Source organism: Nannobrachium achirus, assembly GCF_963921795.1.
Source record: "Nannobrachium achirus genome assembly, chromosome: 6".
Taxonomy (NCBI): Eukaryota; Metazoa; Chordata; class Actinopteri; order Myctophiformes; family Myctophidae; genus Nannobrachium; species Nannobrachium achirus.
This window is the reverse complement of record NC_137815.1, coordinates 52,672,453-52,687,217: the sequence shown is the minus strand read 5'-3', so window position 1 is coordinate 52,687,217 and position 14,765 is coordinate 52,672,453. Positions and strand designations below refer to the sequence as shown.

The 14,765-nt window shown below is 41.6% G+C and overlaps 1 protein-coding gene across 1 annotated transcript in view; it reads left to right on the top strand.

Moving 5' to 3' along the window:
- rnf123 (ring finger protein 123) overlaps positions 1-14,765 on the top strand; it is a 207,706-nt gene that overhangs the window by 162,837 nt on the left and 30,104 nt on the right. The window contains exon 38 of the mRNA XM_080727740.1: positions 12,515-12,609. Coding sequence (XP_080583866.1) covers positions 12,515-12,609 — 95 coding nt within the window. The remainder of the gene's footprint in view (positions 1-12,514; positions 12,610-14,765) is intronic.

Here is a 14,765-nt window from a genome sequence, read left to right as displayed (position 1 = left end):
CTAGTGACTTTGCTAGAGGAGAATTGGGTTCCCCCTTGGGGAGTTGCAAGCCACTCTCTGTCCTCCCCAAGGCATATCTCTTGAGTCCCACTTGGAATGAAAATAATTTATAGTTATTCTGGTTAAATCAGGGGATGTGCTGCCCTAATAGACAAAGAAGCGTCCATGTAATGGTCCAAAATCCCCCTGGGTGGGTAAAGTGAAAGGGTAAGAAACAAGAAAATGGCTCGCAACAAAGAAGACCAAGAACGGTTGAAACGTTTATATGTATGCTATGCTGCTTGTCGTCTCAAATAAATATTGGAGCTACTAAAAGTGAGCTGTGAGCCATTTTCTTGTTTCTTAGTAATACTGCTCTGGCAGTTTCAGCTCAGCACCAAACAACGGCGGATGTGCGTTATTTTTCTTTGAATAAAGTGACAGGGTACCCTTTACTTTACATGTCAGGATTCACTAAATTACTATATAGAAAAACAACAAAATGTGTAAACCATAGTGCCGATTCAACAACATTTTTCATAAGAAACGGAAAGATCTCTTTAATTGTGTGATCACTGTACAGAGACAGAATATGTCTGCAGATTGATCTCACATTTATATGTGTGACATACAGAAAGAGAGGGGAGTAAATTAATGGAGCAGTGAATCAGTCATCAGTCATGCAATATGTACTGCACTACACTGTTGTCCAGGTCAAATATTTTATTCAGATTTTAAATGATTTTTTGTACATGTGCATTTGTGTCCTGGTATGCCCTCCATTATGTGAACATGGATACAATTTTAATTGTGTGTTTGTGCACAGTCTGTGTGATACCAAACTACTACACTATAAATAGTTAATTGTCACTGCCAGGCCGACAGTGTGGCCGAGACGATGTTTAATTCTTCAATGACTCTCTATAGGAGAGCACCCTCTGGCGTGAACCCAGAAACATTACCTGCACTCCGGACAATGTTGTTTGGCTGTAAACTGATCGCTACCTGACTGGCGGAGGTCCCGTCTGCCGCTTATATCCTTCGTCAGGGCGAGCAGCTAGTCATTTCCACTTGCTTCTTGTCACGAGAACACATGCATTAATCTCAGTCCAATAAATCAAGTCGTATAGATCAATAAGTCTCATAAAGGACAGGTTTGTCCCCTGGACCGCGAGACGTTAGTGACCATGGATTCTTGGACGATAATACGTACAGTAAACTTTAAGTTTCAAATATCGAGATTGATTTCTCTATCATAAGGGCTTCGTAGCCTCAGGCTAGCAAGGCCTAGCTTAGCATAACACAGCCTAGCCTAGCTTGCTCTGCGTTCACAACGCATAGCCTGCAATTTCACTGTGTTTTCTAACACTGCCCGCTAAGCTTTGTCGCTTTAGCACATGCTACTGTGCCTGCTCCGTGTTCAAACCACGTTACCAAAGCTAGCTAGCCGCCTGGTTCTGCTACACGCCAGGTTTGTTGGCTTTGACGCCGCTACCAGCACATGACGACCTGAGCTTCATTGCTCTCATCATGGTCAGATACCGCACACCACACAGTAATTAATATTTAAGGACAAGAACATCAAAGTTTTACTTGTCATTTGGTGGTCACTTGTCCCGAGCTCGACTTGTGACTTTTGTGCCTGGACAATTGAATGGTAAATGTACTGTACTTTCCAAAGGTCCTAAGTTGCTCAAAATGTTAATGTCAAGCCCTGTTACAAGCTCACTATTTTCACAGAATTTTCACTCCAGAATAGGATGCTACTAGGGTTCATATGGTTAATATGATGCCGCGTGATAACCTAACATTGATTGGGCTACCATATATTATTGATATTTTTAACATGATTCAGAAACTCAGCTCATTGCGACGCACCGTGTATGCCTGCAAGCTGTGGTATCGAACCACAGTGTTTTAGAATTCCTCTCAAATGTTTCAAAGCCAACATCTAGGTACCGATCCCACGCCTTTTTTTCTACTTTTTTCTAACCCTTTTAAAACCCTACTATGATTCCCCAAGGTACAGTGTCGGTGCACACCTCGAATCAAAATGGATTATTATTTCATGTTGCTGCAGCACATGGTATGCTGGTTAGTCATTCAATCCAAGAGGCCAGGAATGCCGAATCAATAGTTTGGATATGCTACAACTTTTCTATGAACAAGTGGCCAAAAGGAAAGCCTTTGATGGGTTATTTGAAGGTATTTCTGCTAAGGCAACGCAGTGCACACATATTGCCGTGATACACAGTTTTGCCACATAAATGTAATATTTTGCCCACTCTGCTTCAAGTCATTGTAAAGTGTGTGTGTGTGTGTGTGTGTGTGTGTGTGTGTGTGTGTGTGTGTGTGTGTGTGTGTGTGTGTGTGTGTGTGTGTGTGTGTGTGTGTGTGTGTGTGTGTGTGTGTGTGTGTGTGTGTGTGCGCGCGCTCATTTGTGTGGGCCCTGATCCTGATGCATTAGACTACTAGTAAACATTGAAGATGTCATACGTAATATGGGAATATGGCGCTACCTGGCAACTCGAAGAAGCACACTCACCGATGTTAAAAACACACAATACTACAGTATAGTGCCAAAGAAAGCGGGTCTTTGCTGCATCTGTTCAGCTATCAAAGATTGCCAAATATTAGCATAGACCTTTTAGGCAATCTGGGAACCCATTTGGTAACCTTTAGATAACCACCCCTTTCCCATCATCCCTGGCCCTGGCCATGTGCTGAATAAATATCAGCTCCCAGTAAAGATGTTCAGGTGATTTACAGTAAGAGACCATCTGCCAGGACTCAGACAGAACAGATGACACCAAATGTGCTTGCGGTGAAACATAGAAGCCTTGAAGGTGATGGATGAGCTAATAAAACACTCTGTTGACTTTTAGTGGCTGCTGATGACAATATTCTGAGTTTTTAATCATTGTAAGGATGAATTTGTGGATGGACGGTTAGATATATTGTGAGTAGACAGACAGATGATGGACATACAGATGGTAAATAGACAGAATGATAGACAGAGAGTGTGAAGAAACTGTGATACATGCATACAGTATGTAGAAATAGGGAGAGGCACATATACAGTAGGATTTAAACCGATAATAATATCAATAGCTCAGATTTATATAGCGAGAAGAAAGACATCTGATCATAGTGGCATAGCCTCATCTATCTTCTAGAGTAGCTGTTGCAAGGTGTGGTCATAATCTCTGTAGACCTGGGATACCTTTCTTCTCTCTGGGTCCAAAATGCATTTATACAGTACATTACAGTAGTGTTTATGAATCTTTTCAATCTTTTATTTTTTTATATTTTTTATAATGGAAGTCAATGTAAGAATTTAGGACCTCACAACTCCTTCATACTTGCACCTAGAAACTCCATTCACTATTTACTTCTCCCTTTGCGTTTGTTGTCTCTTCTTGATTTTTGCGTCGCTATGATCGTTATGCCCGAAACTGAAGGTTCTGTGGTGCAAAAACTAAGTGCGATTAAAATGCGTAATTTTTTTTAATCGCGTTACTTTTCTGTAATTAATTAATTGCAATTAATCAGTTAAAGTCCCAGCCCATATATATATATATATATATATATATATATATATATATATATATATATATATATATACATGTATATATATTCCACCAGACCATGGCCTTTTCATTTTTGTTTTTTGTTTGCAGTCATGTTAAATCAACATGCTTTAACTTACAGACTCCATTCGAACGTAAGAATTACAAGCTTTATTAGGACTTCAATCGCGGATATCAAATTCTTTGATAACTTTTATACTTTCGGAGCTATCCCACTTCAAACCACTTCAGGCCATTTAAAGAGGGAATGTCAGTACGAACACAGGAGTCTATTTCCGTTACAATGCACTAGACCCCTGGGATACTGATTTATTTTCTCTACACCGCCATTTATTTTCTTTTTCTCTTTTTGTTATTGCTTGAAGCAAGCCCACACCGTTTCTACAGGAACTGCAATCTTTCCTAGTTTGACTATTTGTTTATGTATATTTGGGGATACGGTTTTACACGGTTTTTCTTATTTCAAAATTGTATCTGTTTTGTGTCATTAGCCTCATTCTGTAGCACACAGTGGTTTTCAGAACAATGAAATGATAAATCAGTTTTGGCCCATGTACACATCCATTATCATAGTCTGTCACTGCCCTTGGAACAGCTTCACTGCCAAGAGCTGGCAAACATACCAGGTTAAAATGAGCTGCAGTTTCTGTCACACTCAAATTCAAATTCAAATATGCTTTATTGGCAGGACAAGCATTCTTACATTGCCAAAGCTCTCTCTCTCTCTTTCTCTCTCTCTCTCTCTGCCTCTTTTCTTTCTTCCATCTTCTACCAAATCCCTTCTGCTTTCATATATGACTCAAATATATCTCTCCGCTCCCTCTTTAATTCTCTGTCTCTCTCTTCCTCTTTGCCTCTCCTCTCCCTCTACTATTCCTCTCTCTCTCTCTCTCTCTCTCTCTCTCTCTCTCTCTCTCTCTCTCTCTCTCTCTCTCTCTTCATCCTTTTCTCTCCCTGTCTCTCTATCACTCTCCGTTATTCTCTATCTCCTCTCGTCTCTCTCTATGTTTGTCTTGTTTTTGTCTCCATCTTCCTCTTTTCACTCTCTCTATGTGCATCTCTATCTCTCCCCCCCTCTCTCTCTCACTCACACACACACACACACACACACACACACACACACACACACACACACACACACACACACACACACACACACACACACACACACACACACACACACACACACACACACACACACACACACCAGGCACTCTTCCAGACAGCAGGTGTGTAATGGCAGCAACCTCCACCTTCATAGATGGACATGGCTGCCTTCCAACAAGCCAATATTCACAAACCCAGACCGCAGTGAAACACAATCCTGCACATTGGCCCACGAGAGACAGATGGAAGGGGAAGGCGGTGGGGAGGCACTTGAGGGACTGGGAGTGAACAAGTGGCAGGAAAGGGATTGAACAAACAAACCCGTGACGGCAGGGAACTTTTGCTAATGTCTTACTTGTTATGAAAATAATTAAAGCATATTGAAATGGAAAGGGCTGGGAAGATGAATTTATTTGGAATGGAGGGGTGGTAGAAGGGGAGGAGGGCAAAAGCAGTGGAAGAAATCTTGTGTGAAACTGCATGTGGGGAGCATTTGTTTGTATTTGTTCTGTTTGTAAATGAATGTGTTGCTAGGCAACACATTTCAGGTGACATCTCATTCACAATACATTCTGAATGAGTGATGGAGAAATGGAATTGATGTCCATGAAATTACTGCCAACGACAGTAGCTGAGCCGCAGGGAGGAGAGAAGACTAGAGTGGCGGGATGATGAAAAAAAGAATACGTTCTGCAAGAGAGCAGGACAGTAGCTTGGAAGAAGAGAGGAAAAAGTGCTGAAGTAGCACACAACTGTGAAGGGGAGATGATAAAAGTAGCGAGAGACAGGGGTGTCGCACCAAATCCTGGGCCCTGGGTACCTTAACTATTGAAATAATAGCAGATATACAAGCTCACAGCCAAAAGCCTTTGAATATTTCAAATTTTTGAAAAACCTATGTTTCTATGTCAGTGGTGATCAAACCTTTTCATGTGAAGGACTACATGGACCCCATCTCAAAATATTTAGTTCAAGGGGCCCCCCAGAAGAAAAATTTGAGTTACAAATGTTCGCTTAAAAAAATACATAGATATTCAAAGATTTGCACACATTTTCACAACTTTTCAAAAATAGCAGGTCTACAAGCTCGCAGCGCGGTGCCATGGCTTTGGTCCGAAATCTCATTGTTCCTACATCCCATTAGTCGGAATATGGTGATGTTAACCTGGTGAAAAATACTATGCCTAAACCTAACCCCAACCTCAGTAAAACTATGCCTAAACCTAACCCAAACCCTAACCTCAGTAAAACTATGCCTAAACCTAACCCTAAAACCTAATACCAACTAAATTCGGACTAATGAGATGTAGGACTAATGAGATTTCTGACTTATGGGCAGTTCCCCGCAGCGCGGCACTCGGTGCCACTCTGTGAGCTTGTATATCTGCTAATTTTCAATAGCTAAAGTATAAAATAATTAAGGCCCCTCCACCTTGTGACGCCCCTGGCGAGAGAGAGAGAGTGGTGGCGGGATGCAACTCGATAAAAGTGCTTTTACCTCCTAGCACAGTGGGTGGACTCAGAGGGAAGAAAAGTTTAGTGAAACGAGCAAAAAAAAGAAATGTTATGAAGAAGATGAGAAGAGAGGTTGAAGATGAGAAGGGGCAGGGAGGGAAGTAGGAACATACAGAGCCAAGGAGAGTTTTGTAGAGAGCAAAGTTAATAATTGACAAAGGCGAGGGTGAAAAAGGCAGAAGCAAAGATGAAAGAGTGTGATAGAAAAAGATGAACAGAGAGGAAGCACAGAAAAATAGAATGGCAAAGTTCAACAAAGGACAGATGAAAGTGAAGGAGGAGAGGTCACAGAGAGCCATTAGCAACAAAGTGTGTGTGTGTGTGTGTGTGTGTGTGTGTGTGTGTGTGTGTGTGTGTGTGTGTGTGTGTGTGTGTGTGTGTGTGTGTGTGTGTGTGTGTGTGTGTGTGTGTGTGTGTGTGTGTGTGTGTGTGTGTGTGTGTGTGTGTGTGTTGTAAGGTGTAAGGTCTTCAAAAAGGAAATTCCTGATCTCTAATTATCTGTCCAATACCATTTCATATCTGTATTCTTTTCCTCAGGCTCTCTCTCTGTCTCTCTCTCTCTCTCTCTCCGTCTCTCTCTCTCATGCTGTCTCTTTCTCTCACTTTTTTTCTCTCTCCCTGTCTACATGTCTCAGTTTCTCTCTCTCTGTGACTCTGAAGGCCCTACTAAGTAAATGCCTTTTTTGAGCGGTGGTCACACCGTCTCCTATACGTGGCCGTGTGTGTGGGTATCCGTCCGGCCGTCCGGCCGTCCGGCCGTGTATGTAGCCTCAAGCCTGCAGTACCTTTTCTGACCACACATGTTAAGGGAGGGGCGCTGTTGTTCTCACACACACACACACACACACACACACACACACACATGGGGGAAGGGTGGGTCAGCATGTGTGGTCAAGTATTATTATAATTATTAACAAACTGAATGTTTTAGGGTCAAAAAAAATTAGAGTGTGTGAAGAAACTACAGCATTGTAAAGCACACTAACCCCGCTGCACCCACCCAGTAGTGCTGTTGCATAGCCTCCACGACCACCGCTCAGTTCACACGGGTGTGATTTTTTAAATTGTATTCAGCCTCATGGTGGCGCTACAACAAGCGATGCGTGTTTTTTACCTATAACTCCACTGATCAGTGTAAAACTTTGTATGCGCACTCCCTAGAGGCCAAGGAAAAACCTTTGCCCTGCATTTTTCACATCAGCCTTTTATAGAGCCACCAGCAGGCTAGTCTCGCGTGGCCAGACTGTTGACTGAAATGCTCCCGTCATACAGTCTGGAATAACGGAAGAAGAATGATGAGAGTAACCGGTTAAACGGAAGTGAAGCCTCCTCCTCACTTCCGTTTCTGTCTCACATCGCGCACATTTATCATTATATAAATAAAAATCATCTAAGCATATTTAGTTTGCTGTTTAGCAGAAATTATATTTTCGTGAATGGAAATGCCAGCTGCCATTACTCACCGTTCAGGAGGTGTAGTTCCAGACTCTATATAGACGAAATTCCTGGCCGATTGCAGGAGGGAGGCCCCGCCCCCAAGTCGAAAGGGAACTTCCGGGTTCTCTCTGTCAGGCATGCATATAAACGTGTTGCCAAGTCAATTTATTTACCTAAACTATCTTGTTTTTTTTGCTTATTTATATTGCAAGAGTTGGCTTGTTTGGCTTATTTCTCTCACAAATTTTGGCAACACTGCCCAGCGCTGCAGTAAAAGATTATGACAATGAACTGAAAGGGTTAAACCAACGGAGGTTTTTTTTTCCAGCTGTCAGCTAGATGGTGCGGTGCGGTCATGGTCTCTTGATATGCAAGCCACCGCTATCTTCGATGTTTTTATTCTATCTACACCAGTTAATAGTATTGATGACATCCTTAACATATCCTAAACTCAGCAAACTCCCCAGAGAAGCAGCACGACTCACAACAACAACAACAACAACAACAACAACAACAAGGTAAAACTCTCATGCTAGCTAATTAGCATTGTTAGCTACGATCTTTTACTGTATGGTGACTACTACTCTTGTTACAACTAAGTAAAAGTTATTTTCACTTGTGACAACACAACATTGATTATAATTGAAATAAAAGCTCTTCGCTGTTGTGTTGTATCTGTGAATGCAATTGTTTTCTGTCTTTCAGACCTGTACTGTACGTCCATGCAGGACCAATGAAGCCAGATGTGAGGGTCGAGATCTCCTCATCATATTTATTGCAATAAAATATTTATACACACTTTTCTTTGACTTGTCCATGCCTTTTTTTTAACTGTTGAGGGTTTCAAATGTTGTACTGTATATTGTGTTATTGAGATAAGGAATGTTCCCAATGATGCTTTGAAGGAATGCTTTTAAACACTTGTCATTTTCAATTAATCCAGTTTGTTTTTGTATCTATTAAAGCCAAATGTATTCATTGTTTTGACGTGACAGTTTAGGATTTAATGATTAAATGAGCATTAAATATGAATGGATATTTATATTGCCTTGATTAGGATTAAATCGATGATTTACAGTGATATAGTGAAATGAACACAGCATAGGATGCACATAATAGGTGGGCTAATGTGTATTATGTCTATTCTGGAGTGGGTTGAGTTGTTGACAGGCCTATTTGTAAAAACATTAATGCATATCACACAACACAAGCCAACTGTGACTTCATGGTGACATCCCAGAAGAGTGGAGAATGGAGAAGATGACGTTTGACATGATCAACCAGCGTTCTGAAGGGAAAAGGTTTGCTAGCTAGAATCATACAACATTCGCTTCCATGAAATACTGATTAGGTTCAATGCTTGCTTTCAAATACACAAATCTGTTTATTTGTAGGCCTATATCAATTCAATTCAAAGGAGCTTTATTGGCATGAGAAGACATGTTTATATTGCCAAAGCAAGTGTCAAATAAAATAAAAACAGTTTAAAATGGCGAACATATAATATGACATGCAGTTGGAGGGAGTACAGCATTGTGTAAAAAGCTATGTCGCATTGTGACATTTTATATATATATACAGGGTATAAAGCTTTTGAAACAATTTAAATAGCGTTATTTTTTAAGAAGTTTGCATATGAAAAAAGGTAGTTTCATGACAGTACACTAGTACAAGGTCAACTAAAAGCATACGCCCAAGAAAGCCTATGGCATTGTTTCAATTGAGATCTCTTTTTTTTTCCTCCAACTCATAACATTGAATGACGGCAGAACGGGTGTGTATCGTCACAACTCATTTATTTATCAGCAGAGTGGATGCGTGTTGCCATTAAGTGACATTGTTAACATAAGTTACAAAGTAAAATTACAAAGTAAAACAATCCCGTCTCATTAGTTAAGAGGAGAATCAGATCAGATGAACGTAAACAGGAAATCGCGCTACGATCAAGCCCAAAAAAGGGCTTCCGGTCGGAAGTAGGGGGCGTGGCCAGGCATGTTGTCTATAGCATTCGAAGATTGTGGAATAGTTGTCTGGCTACGCAAGACTACCAGGAGGCCGACTTATGTAAAACCCATTTTTTTACATTACTCCTTCGGATTTTATCCAAAACTCACGCAAATCAGTTCATAGTAGGTCTATCTCTATCATGTAATCAAGACAGATCTATCAGCTATTTCATATTCCATCCTAATTGGCTAACTTTGGCTTCCAAAGTTTTCAGGATTGGTCTTCCCAAATTTCCACTATGTCAAGGAACAACTGCCACCTTTTTCACATTGGCCTTTTATAGCGCCACCAGCAGGTTGACTTTTGCAAAACTCAGTTTGGAACAAAATGTCTCAAATCATGAATGCAGCGTCCAATTGCAGTGAAAAGCCGAAGAAGACATGGCACCCTTTTCACATTGGCCTAGTATAATTTAGGCCAAAATAACCTACCTGGCCTGGCGGAGACCTGTGCTCGGAAGAGCACTGCTGCTAGTTTTGTCTTTACTTATCTGTAAAACCATTGCTCTTTCACTTTTGGTGTCTGACGTGCAATTCATCTAAAAAGTCATCTTTTCTCCCTCTGTGTGTCTCTTTGATGTCTTTCTGTGTATGCTCTCTCATGTTATAAATCAAAGACAAAGTGAAGGCCCTTTGTCTTTGATATATTACTGTCCGACAAGCAGACACAACAGTCCATGTTTTGATAGATGGAGTTAGATGCCATCCTTTTGTAAAAGAAAAAGACAAATGTGAAGTACTTAAAGTGGTGGAAGCTGCTTGGCCCATTGTTGTTGCAGTCACACACCATAACCTCTTTGCACCCATGTCAACACCAGATCAGCGTTAATTTTGTCTCAGTCAACAAAATGAACACTGCACCAGATCCACCTTTAGGCTCTGTTCCCTGTGGCATTTGTTTCACATGAAGAGTTTTGTGATACTCCCTGACCTAAGTGGGTTTCTTCTAACTTTGTTGAGCAAGGATTAGGAATAATATTTAGCAGTCTGAATGCCAAGATCAAATATAGTATCCACACATGACTGAACTTTGTTTTATCTTTTCTTTTTAAATTGTTTTCCATTTCATTCTTTCTAAACATTGACATACAGTAATTAGGGAAAGCAACTGTAAATGTGCAGTCCCTCTTACTGTTCTTCTCACTAGGAAGGGGCAGAAATTCCTGTCATATTGAGCCCACAGCATACTTCAAACAAATGTGGAGCAAGCGATCAAGCGCAGTGCCTTGCCAAACTTCATTATAGAAGTTCTGACACCTCCAAGATGTTCTAACTAGCTGAACATCACCGCAGAGACACTTGTGTGTGATTGATCAGATACTCAGTGCAACTCAGTACTTGTTGTTTTATATCGCTTTATGTCTGCAATATGCCAGCAACGTACTGTACCATGGCTAGTTTTGAAGAGAGGTTCTCTTGAGGGTGTAAGAACCTCAGCAATCCCTCACTGGGGGACTAGAAAAACAACTTGTGGCAAAAATAATTCATGAAGGGAGATCTCACTGTTCCAACACGTATACGGTGGGCCTGTCTAATGTTCAGAACCCATAGCGGAGCCGCATCGACATCGAGTATAACACATTTTTGTTCTCAAAAAACTTTTCAGCAAGCCGTGCCAAAGCCGGAAAAAGAAAATGTTTGGAGCAGCTCTGACATCAAATTTTATCCAATCAGATCTCTCCAATCCCAGTTTAGACATGATGGCACACATGGTATAAGGACAAAAGAACCTCACATTGTTAGCCCATTCATACAGAATTATTATGAGTGACCACTAGTGCATAGGTCCTGAGTAGTACAAGAATTCTCATCAAATACATTAAGAGCATCTGAGAGCTCACGTTCCGGTGTCTGCAATACATCATAGGGTGAGGCAACAAGATACGATATTTCTATTTCACTTTTCCCTGTGTGCTTTATTTTTAGTGCCGCGGCTGTAACATAAGCACTGACTTTGAGCCCCAGTGTTTCCCAGATGTCATTTTGTAGGCTCCCTCTATAACACAAGCCCCTTATCGGCCCCTGTATCTGGTTTCACTGCAACGATTAAAGAGACAGCAAGCCACCTACTACATGTGGACTCGGTATCAGCAGTATGGATTTAAAGATGTGAGCCCTAGCGTCCCTATTCTGCGCATGCCATAATAGTCGAAAGAATCTGCAAAAAGAGGCAAGCATTCAGCAAAAATAGAAGACCTACAAGCTCATAACACTTCGCTTGTGGGCGTGTAGTAGATTGACTATGCCTCTCTCTCCATGGCTTCATTGGCTTTATTATTTATCATTGTTGTTGAAGTTAGATTGAATAATGTCATAAGTCATAAAATTGTTGATGTTTCTGCAACAATGGACCAGGAGATGGCAATGCATGTGATTCATTCGCAGCACTTACTTTTGATGGTGTTTAGCAATTCCATTCATCATGCTTGTGCTGTGCTTCAGTGCTCTTAATGAGATTGTGTTGTACATTGTTGTGTTGAGGTAAGCCTCAAGGATTTGACACATTTCTTCCTTGAGTGTTTGCCAGTGTCCAACCAAGCCCTACTGGTATTTGCAAAGATAGTGAATATAGCATATCTACACACCTGGCATGCCCCCAAAATAGGGACACTAGGTTGAAGGTGGTTAAAGTAGCATTGTAGTGCGTTGTAGTGTGTGTGTGTGTGTGTGTGTGTGTGTGTGTGTGTGTGTGTGTGTGTGTGTGTGTGTGTGTGTGTGTGTGTGTGTGTGTGTGTGTGTGTGTGTGTGTGTGTGTGTGTGTGCGTCTGTGTGTGCGACTTTTAGTCGGGTTCATGAAATACGGCACCTAATAATTTACAAATTAATCACTGTGTATACTGTATATGCCGTACGTTCATATATGTATATTCTCACCAACAGATACAGACTACATCAGTGAGGAAGAGCAGCGGAAAGTGGAGCGGATGTTGTCTTTCCTCACAGAGGAGTCCAAGCAGGCTGCCGCCAGCACCGCTGTAAGTATGATTCTAATGTTACATCTTGCCATTGAATGATATTGCGATGTCTTCACTAGAAACTGAAACGTGACCTGGTTTGCCTTCGTGCGCTGAGTAAGCAATGATCGTCGCAGTCAATGAAGCCCATTGAGAAAATGCTGCGTCAACAACCTGAAAATTAGGTTGGTTTGTTTGATGTCTAGAAGGCATCCATTTTCAGGGTGAGAGTGTTCTTGTGTGCCAGAGGTAATGTTAATATTTCACACTGTAGTACAGTATGCCACAGAACCTCTGTAGGATGCATAAAACACTGTTACCACTTCATAATGGGGCCACTAATGGATTTTTCATACCTATACTGTTGGAATAAAAACCCATAACAACATATCATTAATGGCAGTTTTTCCACAACCTGGGATTTACCAGTCTCACTGCGTACATCCTTGCACAGCGGATATAGACATTACTTATTATGAATTATATATGGTTTTCATTTTCTTTTTTATTCATTCAGATACAGTAAAGTTCCTCATTTTGCTAGTCTGTGTGGTACTGTGTGGCACAGTACCCTATTTGTCTGAAAATGAGCTCAGGCAGACGGTTCAGAAAATGTTTTCTGCCGCTGGGGAACTGTGGATGATATGGAAGCAGGGAGGGGAAAAAAAGTCAGAAACCCCTGAACTTAAAACTTGAGCCACGTGTGTGTGGAGATATTGAAGTTGGCAACTCAGACACAATGATCACGTTGGCCTTGAGGGTAGACCTGGCTGCCGCAGTGCATTTCCTCCCTCCTCTTCCTCCTCTCTACCTCTTCTTCGTCTCCCTCCTCCTCCTCCATTATTTTCTCTGCAGTGGCAACCCGATCCTTCTGACCCCCACTCCCCCCCACCACAGAAGCAATTTAGTCAGACAAATGGTTTACAATGGCAAGCAAGAGGACGGAAGGAAGTTGGGTTAGGAATAAAGCCACAGTAGACGTTACGAGTCATTTTAGATATTCATTTTCTTGTTTGTCTTTCTTTTCTTTCTTTTTTTTAGAAGGGGGGGGGGGGGGGGTCGTCCCATTGTTCTGTTTCATGCCTTGTCCAATTTAGCTGTGTCATGCCTCGTCCCATTTTGCCGTGTCATGCCTCACCAATACGCCTTTGAGAAACAACATAATATTAGAGAGACCATTCTGACCGACTGGCACTGGCGCTAACCTGTGCCAGAAGCGAGATGGGGTGCATTTTGTACAGCGTGGTCAGCAGGACGATACGTATGAAGGGGGCATTGTGCTCCCTGGGATAAGGAGGCCCATTTGAGACCGGGTGAAATTAGTTCTTTGGTGGTCCATTCCCACTAAAACCACTAATGGCTCACTGAAATGGGCAAAGCACTCTTTGCTCTTTCTTGGTTTTGCAGTAGGTAATTGCACACTCTCTACTGCCAACCGTAATTTTCTTCAAAGATATTGCCTTGTGATTGGAAAGCTATCACGAAAAACCGATGGCAGTGACTGCAGAGCAATGCTATATGGCTACGGATTACTGCACTTTATTGTGTTTCATACTGTAACATACTATGGATAGTTTGAGATTGGATGGGGTGTATTGGTGCGAATACCACAGAGTCAGTCAACTTATTCAATTTGCAATTAAAATAAATTTTATTACCTATACATTTAACAATACTAAAATCAGAGTGAAAGGGAGGTGGAACAATAGGTTGCCATCAAGTTGAGGTTCAAACAATCTAATCTAACTGAATCGAATCTGAATGCAGGTGTGTCTATCTGCCTAATATGCACTTGCACGGATGGGCCAAATCACACTAATTAGGGGGATGAGACTGGGTGACAATGGTCACTGTCCTATGGCTATTGTTACTATGAAAACCTCCACCGGCTGTCAGTCTGTCAGTCAGTCAGTCACGTCACGTCACACTTTCCCCCTACTCATATCTCCGCCACCGTTGCCACTATCAATGCAATCACACTCCTTGGCTGCCAAACCACAACCTCCACCCTCATTTTTCACATGGCCCTCTTCTAGCGCCACCATGAGGCCGGTTCTTTCAAAACACATTTTTGGACACTGCTCCTACAGATTTTGCCATAAAATCACACAAAGCGGCACACAGTATGTCTAGAGTGAGAGTCATGTCATCAACATGGATCTGTCCCATTTAGATAC